The sequence below is a fragment of the Ruditapes philippinarum genome, unplaced genomic scaffold (genome assembly GCF_026571515.1).
Source record: "Ruditapes philippinarum isolate M1 unplaced genomic scaffold, ASM2657151v2 ctg2090_1_1_1_1, whole genome shotgun sequence".
Lineage (NCBI taxonomy): Eukaryota > Metazoa > Mollusca > Bivalvia > Venerida > Veneridae > Ruditapes > Ruditapes philippinarum.
In genome coordinates this window covers 311,073-331,251 of record NW_026853161.1, presented here as the reverse complement: position 1 = coordinate 331,251, position 20,179 = coordinate 311,073, and the positions used below count along the sequence as shown (strand labels likewise).

Sequence of the window (20,179 nt, the reverse complement as noted above, 5' to 3'; positions counted from 1 at the left end):
ATCTGATGTACATTGTTACTATAAATAAGTATTGTAAGTTTCAATTGAATATCTCAAGCAATAATTGAGATATTTGACTTTACAAAAAACTTTAACCAAAATTTCTAAGTTAAAATGGGGCATAATTCTGTCAATATTGTAGGCAGAGTTATCCAACTTGTCAATCTGATGTACCTTATTACTATAAATAAGTATTGTAAGTTTCATTTGAATATTTCAAGCAATAATTGAGATATTTGACTTTACAAACAAGAGGGCCATGATGGCCCTAGATCGCTCACCTGACCCATCAAACTCATCCAAACAATTACCTAGACAAGCATTCTGACCAAGTCTCATGACAGGTGAGTCAAAAATGTGACCACAACAGTGTTAACAAGGATTATCCATATTTGAGCAGTGTGACCTAGTTTTTTACCCAGGTGACCCATATTCAAACTTGACCTAGAAATCATCAAAACAAACTTTCAGACCAATTTCCAGGATACTTGGATCAAAACAGTAGCAACTAGAGTGTTAACAAGATTTTTCTATTTTTAGCTCCGGTGACCTAGTTTCACATGCGATTTCGAACTCATCCGAGCAATTACCTAGACAAGCATCCTGACCAAGTTTGATGATAATTGAGTCGAAAATGTGACCACTAGAATGTTTACAATGTTATCAGAGGGATGACCCCGACCCTCTCATACCTATTACGGGGTAAATAAACGGGGTTACCCAGTTGGGGCCTCAAAAAAAAAAAAAAAAAAAAAAAAAAAAAAAAAATGTTTACAAGGTTTTTCAATATTTGGGCGGTCTGACCTAGTTTTTCATCCAAGATGACCCATGTTCGAACTTGACTTAGAAATCATCAAAACAAACCAATTTACAGGATATTTGGATCAAAACAGTAGCCACTAGAGTGTTAACAAGATTTTTCTATTTTTAGCTCCTGTGACCTAGTTTTTCGACCGAGATGACCAATGTTCGAACTCATCCGAGCTATCAACTAGACAAACATCCTGACCAAGTTTGATGATGATTGAGGCAAAATTGTGTCGCTAGAGTGTTAACAAGGTTTTTCTATTTTTAGCTCTTGTGACCTAGTTTTTCATCCGTCATGACAAATGTTCGAACTCATCCGAGCTATCAAATAGAGAAGCATCCTGACCAAGTTTGATGATGATTGAGGCAAAAATGTGACCGCTGGAGTGTTAACAAGGTTTTTCTATTTTTAGCTCCGGTGACCTAGTTTTTATTCCGAGATGACCCATGTTCAAACTCATGCAAGCTATCACCTAGACAAGCATCCTGACCAAGTTTGATCATGATTGAGGCAAAAATGTGACCGCTAGTGTGTTAACAAAGTTTTTCAATTTTTAGCTCCGGTGACCTAGTTTTTCATCAGAGATGACCTATGTTCGAACTCATCCATGCTATTTCCTAGACAAGCATCCTGACCAAGTTTGATGATGATTGATGCAAAAATGTGACCGCTAGAGTGTTAACAAGGTTTTTCTATTTTTAGCTCCAGTGACCTACTTTTTCATCAGAGATGACCCATGTTCGAACTCATCCGAGCTATCACCTAGACAAGCTTCCTGACAAAGTTTGATGATGATTGATGCCAAAATGTGACCGCTAGAGTGTTAACAAGGTTTTTCTATTTTTAGCTCTTGTGACCTAGTTTTTCATCTGAGATGACAAATGTACGAACTCATCCTAGCTATCAACTAGATAAGCATCCTGACCAAGTTTGATGATGATTGAGGCAAAAATGTGACCGCTAGAGTGTTAACAAGGTTTTTCTATTTTTAGCTCCGGTGACCTACTTTTTCATCCGAGATGACCCATGTTCGAACTCATCCAAGCTATCACCTAGACAAACATCCTGACCAAGTTTGATGATGATTGAGGCAAAAATGTGACCTCTAGAGTGTTAACAAGGTTTTTCTATTTTTAGCTCTTGTGACCTAGTTTTTCATCCGAGATGACCCATGTTCGAACTCATCCAAGCTATCAACTAGATAAGCATCCTGACCAAGTTTGATGATGATTGAGGCAAAAATGTGACCTCTAGAGTGTTAACAAGGTTTTTCTATTTTTAGCTCTTGTGACCTAGTTTTTCATCCGAGATGACCCATGTTCGAACTCATCCGAGCTATCAACTAGATAAGCATCCTGACCAAGTTTGATGATGATTGAGGCAAAAATGCGACCGCTAGAGTGTTAACAACAAAATGTGAACGGACGGACGAACGACGGACAATCATCGATCCTAAAAGCTCACCCTTAGCATGCTCAGGTGAGCTAAAAACTTTAACCAACGCAGACGCGGACGCCGGGGCGACTACAATAGCTCTCATATTCTTCGAATAGTCGAGCTAAAAATGTTAACATCAATAACCCATGGACTTTCTCAACATATCATTAGAGTTAGCTTTATAGGTTTTTTTTTCTTTTTTTTTTCACAAATGAGTGTAGCAAAAGGCAAGTTAATGTAAAGAAAACTGTCAATTGAAGGAACAGGCAGTGAAAAATATTTTCAGTCACTCCTCCTGCAGGATGAATAGCTTCTAAATCCAATGTGCAGGCAACATTTTCCTACTTGTCCTGCATCAAATTCTATTAAATTTTACTTGTAACTACAAGCGGATGAGTGGATTTTATTCGATCTTTCATTCAATTGATTAAATGAAACACATCCAAGACAGCAAATTAGTCATTTCTTACTGTCCGAGCACAAAGTATGAGAGGAATGCAGGTTTTTTTTCTATCTTTCACAAATGAGTATAGCAAAAGGCAAGTTAATGTTATGAAAACTCTCAAGCAAAGGAAAACACATCCAAGATATTATAGCAAATAAGTCATTACTTACTGTCCGAGCACAAAGTATGATAGGAACGCAACATTGTTCTGTCCTCCTTTCTCCGCAGACTCTCCGAGTTTTCCTAGCATTTCAGCGTTACCAGCAGACGACGCCAGTAGTAACAGACCACCAAAGTCCTGCGCCTGATGTAGACATTCTAACGCCAGACCAAACTCACACTTCTGTATGGCTAGTTCTGCCAGTTGCTTCCATTTTTGTTCACCCTATAGAATATTTGAAAGCAAATGTATTACCAGATTTTCTTAAAACATGTGATTTAATCTCTGTTACACTTTATTTCAAAAATAATTCTTTTTCTCGTCTAAATGACATTCACCTTGTTTTTTTTAAAAATTCTGTATCTAAATGAGAATTAAGAACTTCCAAAGGGTCATAACAAGCAAAGCTATCTTCACCTTCCAGGCAAAATTCATGGCAAAAATCTATTGTAGCAATTATGTTATTAACAATCAAGACTATCTTCAACAAACCTCTAGTTCCTTAGCAATCTGATAGGCTGTTTTTAGGTCCCCTAAATTTACAGAAAGTTCAAACTTGTGTTCTGGATCACACGTTACTGCTAAAGCTTGCGATTTAAATCCCTGAAATTAAAATATATTTTAGACATACAAAAAATCCTAAAATCTGTCTAACTAGTGATAAAACAACTTATTATTTATACAATACATGTATAAGTGAAATAATCTGGAATCTGAACTTGAAAAATCTGATTTATTTATTGATGATACATGTCATTCTTGGAATTTTAAAATCAATTCATGTAAACAGAGGTGTATAATCTTGGACAGTATCTATTGTTTATTTATATATGCCAGTTTCTATGAACTTGTGTGTAAAACAATGAGAATATATTTGGGCTACAACTTCTGGCGTATGTTTGTTAAATTTAATAAATGTTATATGAAGGAAAATCCTCAAAACATAAATGCATGATTTTAATACAAGTTGATTAAAACATTCATAAAATACAACAATTAAACAATTGAGCGTTGCAAATGAGAATTATTTTAATAAGTAAATGAATTAAATGAAAACAATCTTATAACAGTGCCTTAATAAAGAATGAAAATAACTTAATAATAAGTAACAATTCATAATGGTAGAATTTTGTAAACTGTTTTTTGTATATTAATATGTTTTAATTGTTTTGTACAAAAGGGATTTAAAATATTAATGCAGCATTATTTTTTTATATATAATTATACAACATTTTTGCACCATTAACATTTTTGGTTGGTTGTTCTAACCTAGCTAGCTAAATGTGCACTGGACATCAGATTATTTAAGATAAATAGTATGAGCTTGATGTTCAATATATCCCTAAATGATGTATTTTGAGATGAATATTACCTGTTTTTCAAGGAAATGAGCTACACGGGTTCTATGTTCTCTCGGGACTGTAGGTAACACCTTGTCAGCGGTCTCAAAATCCTGTCTCATAACAGCGGTCTGATACTCTAGTACTGACAAGAGCAGGGAGAAACTTATAACATTCAATTCTTTATCACCCAGGTACAGTCTGTTATCCTTTGGTATATACCCTAATATATACATTACTCTGTAACAGAATAATAGACTTATACAAACATCATGCTTCACCACGCTGGATATCTTATATCTATCTTCAATAAATGTCACAAGCCCATGGGGGGATATGGACTTGTCCATTTTTCAATTTGGACATAGCCATTCTTCACTTTTAGGGATATTTTCAAAATATGTACTGACTGAATAGCAAACCATGATCAGAGGGCATTGGTAGATACTGTAGTTCAAGGGCTAAATCAAAGTTACTTCACGGGTTGAGTGAACAGCAACAATTTTTTTTATACAATATAAGACTCAAAATGCCACTAATATATTTGCGACTTGTTTGTTGGATTCCATTTATAGCCAGTTGGCAAAATGCTATCTGGTATATGTTTTTATTTAATTATTTAACATAACAACAGAAGACAATGGTATAAGTATAATATGTACTATACATAAGACTTGAGCTCATGAGTTCTAAGTGTGTGTGCTTACAATCTAGGCTTTACATAGAACTTAATATACAATCCACAATATATCAATGTCATTGTATACATATTAGATAATTAATTGATCTTCTGTAACAAATATGATTTTATTGAATACAAGTTAAGGTTAAAATAAGCTGAGTGATTTCAGGTGATCCAAGACTTTTCAATTTGCTTTTGACTGTAAGAATATTGTCTTAAATCTAACATGGCTCAAATATATAAAACATTTAGCAGAATAATCTTGAAAGTCTTTCAGTTACTGTCCTGACAAAATTTTCTAGCTTGTCAGACTGTTTTGCCTTTTGCAAGGTCGGTGATCCATAAAAAAATCAACATATGACAATTTTGACTTACCTATCTAAATGAGCTATAGTAACAATTTCACCACCAACATAGTAATTCAGTCTGTTGACAGCATTTGTATAAATAAAACAATCTCCAACCCAGGTCCCGGTCTTTACTATCTCTTCTGTTTCTCCAACAACCTTAATGTCACAAAATAAAATTTATATTTCAAAATTATCACAATTTTATTTCTAAACATATAATGTTTTTAAATATAAGATATTGAGAACAGGTATGAAACTGAAAAAAAAAACAAACTTGGTAGTCTTTTCATCTTAATCATGCATCTGTTTGAGATTTTTATTTCTTACACAAGAGCAGAAAATAAAAATTATAATCAGCAGAGTTTTCATTATTAACAGATTTGGGATCCATATGATCCGTTGCAATGCCGTTAAAATCGGTTGTATTTTCAGTCTGCAGATAAAAATATCCACCTTGCCCCTTGGTCAAATCATTTGTTCTTGTTTTTTATGAAATATTAGATGACAAATCTAAAGAGTCAGACAGTTACCACTATGCCTATATAATAAATGCAAATATAAAATAATTATTTCCTACTCACATCAAATGCCTCTTCAATGCCGTCTTCAGTAACAAGTTCTTTATTTTCTGTAGCCTTCTCTACTGCATCAGGATTGTATTTGAGGATAAAAAAAGAATCTTCTGTAGATAGGCACATCAACTCTCCGTTCTCACTCCAGAATACCTACAATACCATACGTAGATTATGTTTATGATTTGGGATAAGAATAGCATATTTCTTATTCAGGATTAAAACTAGTGCTTTTATAGATTTTTACTGTGCAGCTTTGTTCTCCCAATGCGCTATTTTAAGCATATGAAGGTACATTCATTAAGCAAGACTAACAAATTTCCTACATATACGATTTGTTCATCTGTTTTTACACTGATTTAGACACATTTTTGGTCATATATTGGTGGTTGGTCTATCTAACAGGCCTTCCAGGATAACTTACAAGAAATTGAATTACCAAGTGACCACCTACAAATCTCACATGGCTTAAGCTATGCAAGACAAATGATAATAAGACTCAATGACCAAACTTGTCACAGAAAATTTAACCTGATCAACTGCCTTTGGATAACAAATATGATGCTTTTCCTATTGAGCGTGGTATGCATATGTTAAACATTGTACTATAATTCAATATATTTGAAAGAAACTTTCAGTAAATGCTTTCTTACATTTTTAGGTGTAATTTCTATTCTTCTAATAAGTTCAGTGGTGTCCCAGTCGTAGAATGCCAGCCCGCTGACAGATCGTACACCTAGCATGTTCCCACCATATATACCTGTACAAATATATATTTCAGTTCATCTAAATACATTTGTACTAAATCAATTAAATATTATTGAATGTTCAGTGCCATGTGAAGTTTTATGCTTACAGTTATTACTGTCCAGGCCTTTCTTGTGCCTAATAAGCATTGAAGACGCTTCCAAAAATAATTAATATAGAGCTAACTTGACTAGAAACTACAGGTCAAATTTTATTTGTATGTTTGTGTATGAAGCTATCGGATAAGCTTACACTCACAAACACACTCTCAAATTCATTTCTGTAACCAACTAGTACTTCAGATGTGTCAGGTTCTTTGAGCAAGAAAACAAAAATTAAAATTTTATTAACTATTACATTGGCAAACTTGGTAGCTGTATCTTAAATATCTTCTTTTTCTTCAAATTAATACATATCCAATGATTCCATACACTAATATTTTCCATGTTAAGTGTCATAATAATAAGAAATGTCTCTAAATAACAATAAGACAATAAAAGATATAAAATTGGGCAGTATTGCAATATAAACTTACCTTCACAGCCAAAGTCTGGCTTGAATGATTTCTGTTCCTTAAAGTTTTTGAAGATTTTCACCATACTGCTCCCCTCCCTGATGGCGTACACTGAGGAGTCATTACTCCAGACAAACTCCTGTGCAGAGCCAAAGCTCTTGTTTCTGAGTGCCATAGCTGTGTAAATAATATATTCACCATCTCCACACACACATACAAACCTAGCAGACAAATAAACAAGGCAATCATTCACTATTATCATAAGATCAATTACACTTTCACTTCCGTCTATCAAGGAAGTTTTACTTTAAATTTCAAACTTTTGTTAGTATGTTGGGTTCTAAACCACATTGGTACTATTGGAACAAATTATCATTTGTTAATCTGTTTCAAAAGCTGGAATATATATAAGACACAAGTTTATGTGCCATTTTACTTATTAATATTTCCAAGATTTGGCCTCATTAAAAAGATACAAGATTTTACTGATCTACATATTTGATAACCTTATTTTGGAATGAAATAGTTTTATGTATCTAACTCTATCAAAATGCATATGAGCCACGTCATGACAAAACTAACATAATGGGTTTGCGACCAGCATGGATCCAGACCAGCCTGCGCATCCGTGCAGTCTGATCAGGATCCATGCTGTTCGCTTACAAACCCTATAACAAGTAGAGAAACTGATAGCGAACAGCATGGATCCTGATCAGACTGGTCTAGATCCATGCTGGTTGCAAACCCATTATGTTGGTTTTGTCATGGCGCTGCTCATATGATATTTACCTTCCATTAGGATTATGCTGTATACTTTGTGGATATATTTCACATGCTCCCATGTCTTTCACAGCTAGAGCCAGCCTCTCACCGTCCTTGATTTCTTGGTCACCCATGGCCTTAATGTTAGCCTGCTGCACCTCTGAATGCTTAGCCCAGATAATTTTACCACTAGAGTCCATGGACATTGCTGGCTCCTCACGACCAAGCTGAAATTACATTGATTATATAAAATATCCAAATTTTCTAGTCATGTTATAGATGACCTTAGTCTAAAAAGAAAACATTGACAGAAAATCCAGTATACGATACATTAACTTAATTTGGCTTTAAATGTTTTTACTTCATTTCCCACAGATAACAATATCACAGGACATGTATTACATATTTTAACAAATGAACATCACAAAAAATAATTTGGATTCTATGTGAAGTATTTGGGTGAGTAAATTTTTAGCTAAGCTCCAAATTTTCATATAAGCACTTTTTTCAATATGGTTATCTTTCAATACACTTAGACCACATGTAGATATTACTTCCATTGTACCTTTATAATGATACTGCCTTCATCATAACCAAGTGCCACATTATTAGAGCCCCTCTGACAAGCTATTGTCCATACCCTCTCTAGACCATAGTTTAATGTTGACTCAAGCCTGTATGTATTAGCATGCCAAATTCGTACTGTACCTGTTAAATAGAAAAAAAAGACCATTTAGTCTGGTTGATCATTTCATTTACATCAAACGAAGCAGATACTTGCAAATCATCACCTGTCTAATCAAATTTAAATAACAACAATAAATAGTATGAGATCAACACAACAATACAGGAACAAGTTAAAATTTTTATTTAAAACCTACTAGTTTTGGGTATTCACTACCGTTTTTCAATTTAAGTTAAAGATTCAAGATAATCTAATCTACAGCTAGGAAGGGTAAACCATCAATTATAAGTTAATAATAAATGTATATGAAATTGTGTAATCGACCTGCCCTCCTGCAATGTTAGATGATAATACACTTACTATCTTCTGATCCAGTAAGTATGATAGGTAGTTCAGGATGGAAAGCTACTGCAGAAATATTCTGTGCATGTCCCTCTAATGTTTGCACACATGTTTTGTTCTGGAATTCAAATTCATACAGATAATTTCAATACTGATACTATTCAAAAATAATGTTAACTGAACAAAAATACTATAATACCTCTTTTTTTTTTTAGGAACACATAAAAGTGGGGACAGAAAATGCTGCAAAAATTGGGCGATTTTTTTTTTAAAACTTTTTTCCAAGGGAAAATGCAGGCAGTTATATTATACAGGTGCTGTAGTTTACATATTTTCTGAATTCTTAAATTTGTACCAAATCTATGAACTTATGATAATGTTATAAATTCAAAGCAATATGGGATGGTAATTCATTACATGAAAATAAAGTCATAATATTATCTTTTTCTTTTTAAAGAGTAGTTTTTAATACTAGTGTCGTGTTCTAGGATATTGTACCAGCGTTTTCCTATAAATAACTGCTGATTTCTCCAAAAAGTCACTTGACATAATGGTAGAAAACTTGACATTAGATATCTATTAATCAATGCCTCTTTCAGAACTCAGAATAGGAATCCCAAGTCAATAAAACTTTTCTAAATCCCTTATCATATGCATCAATTTTGTTCTTGAGCCACAAGTTACAAGAAAACATCTTGCAGAGATAATACCACAGCAGGGTTTGTACAGACATTTCAAGGAAAAATTTTAAAGCATGTTTTCCCATTTTTCAAGCACATTTTGTTGCACATACATAATTTTTTACCCATGACAAAGTAACTTTAACAGTCATAAAACATTTGAAACTTTATTCTTGACTGTTAAGTAACAGACATCGTACATTGTGTGATATTTAAATATATGCATTCATGTAAAAGTACAAATACATTATTCTAGTAAGACAAACAAATTTAATCATTATCATTGTTTCTTGATTTAGATACTAAATTGAATTTTTTTGTTAACTGTCAATTTTTACTGATACCATGCCATTCTATAATTTTCATGCATATTTGCAGCAAATTTAAGCGCTTCAAGAGAGTTATCAAATTCAAGGACTTCTAAGCACTTTTTTTTTCACTTTTAAGCTCTTTTCAAGAAAAGGACCCAAATTCAAGAACTTTTACAAATGCTGCACAGCTACCCTGACTTACCTGGTAATCCCAGATTTTCACCAGCCTGTCATCGGCACCAGAAATTAGGTATGGTTTATCTCCCCCTGTGTAATAATCTACACAGTTCACTCCCTTCTCATGACCTTCTAGTGTAAAATTGGGATTTGGTGAACCTAGCTGCCACACCTATAAGAGAAACATACTATCAGGAATGGTCAAAATGTTACACTAAGGGATGTGTTCTCATTATATTTTGATACAAACGTATGCTTCTAATTCCGTTATAAGGACTTTATCAACTTATCACGGTTTCTGGTTATTTTAATTTTTTTCCACTTACCCCAAGTTCAAGTTGGACAGAAATGTTTACTTTCCTACAGTTGAACTTGCCCAATAACAATTAAAATAAGGTTGGATGAAAGTTAACAACAGATAAAAGTGTCCTTCTTTAGTAAGGTATAGCAAGATTTAACCATGTACAGACCTGATGTCGTAACAACAGTTATAGGAATTTTTTTACAAGTTTTACACAACAAGTATGATTGAATTAACATCCTTTCAGAGCCAATCAACATCAAGAAAACATCTATCCTTGGCACATGTGTGAATTCACATTGATCAATTCTCCTCTCTGTGATTTAGTTAAATGCTTTTTTGAATTCTTTTGCTGTATCATATGGCTATGATACGCTCTGTTTAACAAACATGTGCAATTTTACAGATATGAGCCAAAACAACTTTACAGTTGCCACCTTATTTGCATGACAATACTTAGTTAAACACTGAGCAACTTTCCAAATAAGACCAATCCTGGAACATGCTTGCCGACAGCAGGTGTTTCTAGCCAGAGACCTCTTACAGAACAGGCAAATGTAAATATAAATGTTGTAACAAAACTTGAAGATTAAATATTTCCAAATATTTCTCTTCAGGACTCACAGTTCACTTTTCAATGAACAAATGCTATGGGAAAATCTATTTGTCTACCGGTAAAAAAAAATACTGAGTATGACAATTTGAGAATAGGATCCCCCCTGCGCAAAAAAAACAAAACAACAATTTATTTGCAAGCTAATTATAAGTAAACCTTACCTTGACAGTTCTGTCCAGTGACGCACTAGCAAATGTGTTGTTGTCTTTTGGGTTTATAACAATCTGCATCACATAGTGTGTATGCCCTTCAAAAACTTGTGTACATGTCCATTTTTTCTCCCAATCCCAAAGCTTGATCAACATGTCATCTAAAATAGGTTCAATGGCACAACAGTGACAATAAGGTCAGCATTTGATAATGAACTAAAGCTTTATATTGGTGAAAAAAATCTGATTTTTATTGGAAAAATAGTAACCAGTAATTGTTCCCTTTGGTTTACATTTTACATTCTTTTAACATTTCTCTTAATTGGGTTTCAAGATTATATGGTGAATTTCTACAAAGATTCGAGTGTCTGTTTCATTAGTAACTGTTTGGGTACTGGCTACAACTGAATCGAACCGTACATCAAGTGTAAAGTAATGTAATCATGGTCTGAACTGTTTGCTCTAAGTCAGCTGCCTTTTTTATACATTTTCCCCCTAAAATAATGAATGGTTAAGTCCAGACTGAATGCTGGACAAGTCTATTCAAGTTTTCTAGCAATGCAAAGGTTAATACTGGCTGGAAAGTATGCCTAGGTAGAACCTTGAAAGAATGGTTCTTAACTTTGAAGTTTCTGGAATCAACTTTTAATAATGAAATGGGCATCTATTTTTTGTTTGTTTGTTTCATTTTACGCCTTTTTCAACAGTATTTCAGTCATATAGGCAGGTAGTTTCCTAACCATCGTTCCTGGAGAGTTACACCAGTACTAGACTACCTTCCTCCGCGCTAAACTACCAAAGCATCTCCCCGGGATCGAACCCACGCCAGAGAGGTAACTGGATTAGAAGTCATCGACTCTAACCCCTCGACCACGGTGGCGGTTACGAAATGGGCATCTATGAAAATATAGCATCTGTTATATGGGAGACCCTTTCTGTAATAATTTCATACAATTAACAACTAGCAAATGGCTATTTTTCTATAATGACACTGTTATAATGGCTGTGTAATGAAGCTTTATTCTCAGGAACAATATAAAAATATATAATGAGGCATTACTCTCAATGAATATTATACAGAACGAGTCTGTGTAACCTATTTATGTATTTACAAGGAGAGCTTACCACTACTTGTTAAGAAGAAAGGCTGTGTCGGGTGGACTGCTATGGCTCGAATATAGTCACTATGAGCTTCAAACTGATGTACTCTCTCTAATGTGTTGTAATTATAAACTCTCACATGCATGTCATCCTGTAGGGGAGGAAACAAACAATAAAGTCAGCTTAAATTTGACTCCCTATCAACTAATGAAGGTCCTTAGCACATTGAAAAATATCTCGCATTTATTAACAGATTAGTGTTAGGGTTCCATTAACTGAACAAAAGGGGTTATACTATTTGAAATGCAAAATGGGTCCCTATCAGGACACCAATAATTATTATTTTGGATCACTTGCCAGACGAAAAGCTATTGCAGATAAAGAATAAAATCAAATGAAACTATAGAGTAATATTTCTTCATGAATCATGAAAAGTTCAAATATTTTTTTTTTACAGTTAACTTACTACAGTCAGAAAGAGCACAATATCACTGAGATTAAGGAACATCTAGCATTTAAAATAGATAATAGAATACTTACAGAACCTGTGATGACCCAGTTTTTCCTTGGCACAAACCTAGCTGTTCTAACTGGCAGATCACATACTTCAAATGATTTGATCAGTTGCTACAACAGAAAAACTTCAACACTGAGAAACTGTTCTGTTATATAATAACTCAAAGTTTTGTGCTCTTCATAATCTAGTGTATCATGATACAAGATATGGATGTTTAGATCTAACATTAGACTTAAATATATCAGTGCTGCATAATTATGGTCATGGTGTACTATCATTCCATCAATTCATTATAATTACTATTTTTCTAAACTAAAAGTCTGCAGACTTACATTAAAGTGAAAATGATAAAAAAATGTTATAATTTTTTAAGTTACAAAAAACATCTTGTCTCTTAAACTTGCTGGAACAAAACAAGTAAATATGTGTAGTTTGATCAGGGTCTATATTGTTGGCTGAATAACTTTATAAAATATCATCCCAATACTTCAAAATTATAATAATAGACATTTCTAAAAATTGCAGCTGGGAAAGTCCGGAACACAAATTTACCAAAATAAAGGTTAAAGGTTAAATGTTTACCTTAAACTTACAAGACAACATTTTTTCTGGAATGTGTCAGTATGAAGGAGAGCAAATTCCAGACCTCTTAAGTTATAATAATTCAGTAATAAATATTTTGAAAAAAAAAAAGAAAAAAAAAAAGATTTTTAATAAATGTTATCAATTTTGATTCACAATCTGCATCTTGGAATGACAACATAAATAGATACAATCTTTATGTTCATGTAGACAAAATGTTATATGTATGTCTAGCAGGGGTTTCAGGGTAAAGGGTTTAGCAGGAAGGGAACTATTACTAATTAAAGCCTGAACAAGTGGATTTAATAATGTGTATGCTGGGACATTATAGGAGCACATTGCAGCAAGCAACATTATGAAGAGACAGTTTATTTATTAGACTGGCACCAAGATAATGATTATTTCTTTTTTATACATACACTATTTATTTTAGCTGTCAAGAATGTTTTCAGGTGTTTTTTTGGTTTTTTTTTAGAGTCTACTCTTAAGTTGGCTTCATGAAACTATCCAGCGCATAAACCAGGTTAATGGATGTTTGAATGTCATTTACTCCTGATTTTGGCTTGTGACTTCCAAAATATAATGCTTTTCCCTCCTTACCTACATGTATATAATGTGACTTAATGTGAAATTTTCACTCTCTGACTTCCAAATTTTAAAAGTGGAAGCCTGATAAACAGCAGTGACCCAAAATCTGTCCTGTGTTGAGAGGTGAGTAGAATTAACTTTGACAAAAATATTGGTTAATTATTATAACTTCATAGCATTTGAATTTTTGTCTATATGTAAATTTACTCCAGTATAATTATAGTAAGTTTAACTCGAAAACTGTTGTGCAAAATTCCATTATGTCTCTAAAACTTTGATCTGTCTGATTCATACTTAAATAGATGTAAGCACAAAACCTTATAACTACAAAAATTACCACATTTATAAACATGACTCCTAACTCTTGCTTCCACCTTCAACATAAAAATTATACTGTTATCCATTAATCTTCCACAAGTCTAGATAACTAACATACTTTGCATGCAATTCTGTGACATTAAATTTGGTTTTACTTTAAAAAAAAAAAGGAGTGCACAATTTTTTCACATATAAATTGGAAACATGCAATTATAGAAAATCTCATGATGACCTTGACCCATGGAAACTTGAAAATCAATAACCATTCCTTTTCCAATTAAAATGTGAGTCAAATTTATTTATTGGCTTGGAAATAAGTCAGTTTTAACTTTCTAGCACAGATAATGTTTTGTAATTAGAAAAATAACACCAAATTGACAGAATGTATGAAAAGACTAGCAATTATCACCGAGAACTACATTTTGTACATACAAAATTGTATTTGTGGGTTAAGTTCTGAAACTATGGGCAATCATTAAAGCCAATAAATAAAGTTGTTATCACCTTAAATTCATACAAGGCTTTCAACATCCTTACAATAATATTTAAATGTAAATGTTTCAGAAATTTATTCTTCAATTTAACCAACTTAACATTTTTCAAGACTTTTCAAAACTAGATGGTTATGAACAGTTAAAATGATAAAAAAAAAAAAGTATGACCATAATTAGAAATTTCATCAATCCATTTCTTCTATGCTGAGTAACTAGGAAAATGTTTCTACTAAATACATTTGGGAAATAAATGAGGTATGTTCTAACTAGCAAGCTTTAAAATTCTAAAAAGATGTCTACTAACTTATGTCCAGACAGTTGAGGAGATTTATAACTTTTCAAGCAGATTGAAAGAACAGTTTCAAAAATTCATTTACCAAAATACAGAAATTCAAACAGATACAACTGTATATTAACAGAATTATATGTGTACTTAATACTATAAGAGGGATATATGGTGGGATTCTTTTATCATACTTGAAAAGGATGAGTTGAAAGCCTGTATATTTTAAAGAAAAGAATTCAAACCTGTTTCGTGTAGTCCCAAATTTGAACCTGGCCGCTAAAAATGCTAACAAGCATCCAGGGATATTCTGGATGCATGTCATTGCTTTTTACACGGTCAGACCGAGTAGTTAGCAGGCGGGTTGTGTTTAACTTAAGAGGCTGGAAAATAAACAAAGCTAAGACGTTAAGAGATAATCGGGTAAATTTATCTTTATATTATAGGTACATTTGTTTTATAGGTATGCCAGTGAGAAATTACAAACAAAATTTGCTGATTTGCAATATAAACAAAACTGAATATATGAAAATGAAACTCACTAAAAATATTTAATCAAATGCCTGTGCTGATATTTCCAAGACATCCTAGTAATGTAACTATTTACAATCAAGAATGTGTTATACTTAAAGAATTTTAAAACTACAATTGCAAATCAACAATGATGTTTGTAACATTCACAGATGACAACCACAGTGTCCCGCTGAATTGAGCCAGGCTCAGTTCTATCATAGTGCAAGGAGTACCTGTGATTCAAAATTCCATATATGGACATTTCCGTTATATAAACTAGCCAGCATCCATGGCTCTGTTGGATGGAGATCGACTGTCTTCACACGATCAGATCGTGCAGACAACTTCCGTTTGATATCTAATCTCAAAGGCTGAAATTTAAGAATAAATATAAACTTATTTGCAACATAAAAGATGAAAAGGTTAGTATGGTGTGATTATCTTATAAATAGCATACAGACACCATATATTATAATTTGTAGTGATTTATATACACAGGAAGAAGTGTGTATGGTACATCATTCAATTCAATACACATACTGTGAACCATTGTTGGGCAAGAGGTTTGATGAGACACTGTAAGAATTCAAAATGTAAGAGGCTTCAACTGGAAACATATTGTCAATCTTCAATGAGAAATAACTTGAATTCCAACTTTGACTATACAGGTTGGGATCCGCAAAAACCTAAAAAAGAACGTCAAAAAGTGCATGAAGGTAATAATGTAAACCCATATAACCTTATTTAACATTAGAAATTAAACTTGTTAACAAGACCAGTATTTACCCATCAATTGAAATTATGTTTTTCATTTTATTATCATGATCTAGACTAGATGCAAGTGACATCAAATCTGTCTTTCACAACTTAGTGACTCCTTTGTTGTGTTCTGCCTAATATGGTTAGTCTGTTATAGTTATACCTATAAAAGTATAATGTATGTACATTGATACTATTTAGGGTACAAATTTCAACACATTGTGTACTTTTGTTAATAAGTGACATTCAACAGGTAGATCTTCCATCTACTGTCAAATTATGCCACATTAGACACAACTGCATCGTTGAACTTAAAGAACAGACTGGGTCGCTTTCATAATTATCAATTTCAACTCACATAAAACAATATCCAACATCACTTTAGACAACAAAAATTTCACTATCACTTTGATCTCGTATCTTCCGGGTCCTCTACATATGACGTTTCTTTGAGATATTTTTTATTTTTTACTTCTTGGCAAAGTAACGTCAGATCTAATTGCTCATAAATGATAAAACAGACAGCATGTTCTGCAAGGCTTTCTTGCAGAAGGATAAAAACATTAGTCTGCATATAAATACACAAATTTGGACCTATTCAGGTACAGAGGTTTACAGACAACTCACCACCCAGACAATTCACCCTCAGCCAGTTTTTCCAGACAATTCACCCACCAGACAGTTCATCCCGCATTATTGGAAAAAAAGTTGTCTTGGTTTTTTGAGGGGTGAATCGTCTGGGGGGTGAGTTGTCTTGTTTCCGGTACAGAAGTAAAAAAGAAATTTATACCTTTCAACGAAAGAAACTGTCACATCCAAAAATTATGATTGATTACTTCCTTTTATCAGTGTTTATCTAATTAACTCTGTTTAAGTTATACAACCGATAAATAAATGGTTGTTACACACTGCGCAAAGTCTGATAAATAAGCTAACTGAAAGTTGTTAATGATCATTAAGCATAAAATTGAAGGAAAATTTGATAAACTTTTGAATAAAGCTTGAAAGGCAAGACAATAGACATTGTTTGAATTTAAATGATGCTTTGCGTTTATGAGCAGTAACTATTAGACATCGGGCCTAACTAACATTAACTATAACAAGGCCGAAATGTCTGACATATTATTTGGCCTTATTGCCTAGGATCTTCCAAAATGTCATGATTTCGTTTGCAAATTATGTGTAAAACATGGACAGTATCCGGCTGAATGAGACTTAGGGGGTATGTCATACACAAAATTCGCTTCAAATTAAGCATATTAATAATAAAATTTTAATGTTAAAAAGCTAAAATATGAACTTACCATGATTTGTACGATTTTTTGACAATATTTTTATCGTGCTGGACCAAAATACGTGGCCGCACCTTTGCGCATGAGCAACCGGAAGCCGGTGGATTTCGGTACGTTGAGTTACCAAAATTGTCTCAACTACCGAAATTAACCTCGGAATTTACCCAAACTCAACACAATATCGACTTTCAAGGTACATACAAGTATCCTAATGCAATGGAATTTGAAGATCTTATAAATGGTAAAAACAAATCTCATTTAAAAAAAAAAAACCGTGCTTTGTTTTTGTAAAGAAATAATTACAACATGCAAATAATAAGTATAATATTGTACATATCATTAGTCTAAAATTTTGATAATGAAGCATACATTTCGGTTATTATTAAGAATCTGCTCATATCTTTATTTCATTTTACGAGTACAATTTAATTGTCACTCATTCTCCTGTTTTATGTACATTTTTTTCTGTGTTCCAGTTGTTACATATTCACAATTTTGTATTTTATGTCTTCTAGCAAAGACAGTTGTTTATGTTATTTAGTTACTTTTTGTTTCTTTAGCTATTTATTATGCTATTTTTAGGTGTAAAAATTCTTGCAAAAATGTATCAGCTGGGATATCATTATAATTATAACCATTCTTTTTTTACACTAGCACATAGAAATTATATTAAATTAAACTGACCATGCTATCATATAATCCAGGTACATATATTAATATACGTACCTGATATAATCACATTTTTATTTTGTAAATGCATGAAGCATTTTTCTCTTCGATCTCTGTTCCCAAAATGAAAAGTAGAAAAAAGATCCATTTTGTTAGTTTCGCCCATTGTTTTCTCGTTTAGGGCACATGCTTTTTATTACTTCAGGAACATACGCCGCTTTCCATGGAACGGCACGGAAGTATATCACATTGAATCGTTCCATGATGATCGCCGTATGAACAAATCTGCGGATGTTTCTTAATTCAAATTTTTACTATTTCATGTTTAAATGTTGAATTCTGCTTAAGCCATTGCTAGGGGCGTGGACGGTAGTTTGCACTGGACAGTACCGTCCATTAACAGGCTAAATCACACTGAGCCTAGCTGCAACATTTTCAATTTTGCTGTTTTGGGATTTCTTTAGGGATTCTTATTTTCTCTATTTTATTGCCACATCAGCGTTGTTTGTGCCGTGTGGAGGCTGTAAAAAGCCGCCCCGTATATTCAATTAGAGATGTTGTATTTCCGAGCTTTAAAGATCGTTCAGCATGACATTATTGTTGTGTTTGTGGTATTTTAAGTTTTGGGCTTTCATTAGGGATTCTTATTTTCTCTACTCTATTTGAATGGTAAAACATAAAATTACAACTTTCAACTCACCAGAGCACAGTTTAGCCGCCGCATTGTTCCTGCATAGTAGCAGTTTACCAGATGTAGATGCCTTCACTTTCGCAAGGAAAATATTTGGTGGTCAGTCACAACGAAAGTGCCACTGTCCGGGAATCGAAACCAGGTTGGCGATTCACGGCCCAATGCTCTATTAATCGAACTAAACGGACTTTAAATGTTTATGCTGATATATAATGATGAACTAACTGTTCATTTATGTAACGTTATCACAGTATATAAACAAAATCACTGTACCCTGTCCTGTGAGCCTATATAATTCAATGTGTACCCCGTTAGCGAGTTAAGGGGCCTCCGTGGCCGAGTGGTTAAAGTCGTTGACTTGAGATCACAGGTCCCTCACCACTGTAGGTTCGATCCTCACTCGGGCCGAAATCTTTCATGTGAGGAAGCCATCCAGCTGGCTTACGGAAGGTCGGTGGTTCTACCCAGGTGCCCGCTCGTGCCTGAAATAATGCCCGAAGGGGCACCTGGGGTCTTCCTCCACCAATAAAGCTGGAAAAAAATCGACGAAAAATCTCGGCGGGACGCTCTAGGATGACCCGACTTGAGTGTACGGTCGCCCATATGGGTTTCCGGCGGCGACCTTAAATAAACGCATCAAAAAAAAAAAAAGTTAGCGAGTTAGCACATGCTACTTGAAATCACTGTACCTTACTTGGGAGCCTATATTTTTTAAGCTTGCGATAACAGGAAGTAGACCTGTTTAAATACTATTGTAATGTCACAATGGTTATAGTTCTGGCTTCCAAAACTTTATAAGCCTCTATTTAACATTGTCGTTTTTCATCTGATGCGGCATTAAATGTCATGTCATAGTATATAAACCTGTACGCCGAAGACCTTAAGCTACAATGGGTTATGCATTGGACCAGTAATCTAAAAAACAAGAATAAAGACCAACAAGGCAAAGGCAACGTTCACAGGACGGCTGAGGACGCAGCCCCCGACACACCCAAGTAGGGCACCTTAAAGGCACCAAACCGGACACAAGGGCGGCAAAAGGAGAGTGACACGTGCTGTGTGAAATAACAAAAACCAAAACGGGCCTATATGAGAATTAAAGGGATAAAGGCTGTAAAGGTGAAAAAAATAGTGTCGTTCGGCTAGCTTCTACAGTAACTCATGTAAGGCTAGAATGTTTGGCTAGCAATGTACCCATACGGCTGGCAACTGAAGCTTGGACATAACATGAACGGGACGGACAACTTCCACGTTTTCATCAGTCATAATGATATTATGTTGGTGTTCAATGTCG

General features: G+C 33.8%; 1 protein-coding gene across 6 annotated transcripts in view; it reads right to left on the bottom strand.

Annotated features, from left to right (window-relative positions):
• The window catches only part of LOC132735787 (coatomer subunit beta'-like), a 30,760-nt gene extending 13,143 nt beyond the window's left edge, over nt 1–17,617 (bottom strand). For all 6 annotated transcript variants that reach the window (XM_060722782.1, XM_060722790.1, XM_060722797.1 and 3 more), the window contains exons 1-16: nt 17,538–17,617; nt 15,708–15,845; nt 12,720–12,806; nt 12,204–12,330; nt 11,091–11,239; nt 10,038–10,184; nt 8,863–8,962; nt 8,383–8,525; nt 7,845–8,044; nt 7,077–7,276; nt 6,448–6,554; nt 5,804–5,947; nt 5,248–5,378; nt 4,223–4,430; nt 3,343–3,453; nt 2,861–3,075 (exon numbers count right to left, since the gene is read on the bottom strand). In XM_060722782.1, coding sequence (XP_060578765.1) covers nt 2,861–3,075; nt 3,343–3,453; nt 4,223–4,430; nt 5,248–5,378; nt 5,804–5,947; nt 6,448–6,554; nt 7,077–7,276; nt 7,845–8,044; nt 8,383–8,525; nt 8,863–8,962; nt 10,038–10,184; nt 11,091–11,239; nt 12,204–12,330; nt 12,720–12,806; nt 15,708–15,845; nt 17,538–17,540 — 2,210 coding nt within the window. In that variant the 5' untranslated portion in view covers nt 17,541–17,617. The remainder of the gene's footprint in view (nt 1–2,860; nt 3,076–3,342; nt 3,454–4,222; nt 4,431–5,247; nt 5,379–5,803; nt 5,948–6,447; nt 6,555–7,076; nt 7,277–7,844; nt 8,045–8,382; nt 8,526–8,862; nt 8,963–10,037; nt 10,185–11,090; nt 11,240–12,203; nt 12,331–12,719; nt 12,807–15,707; nt 15,846–17,537) is intronic.
• Nucleotides 17,618–20,179: the final 2,562 nt, after the last annotated feature.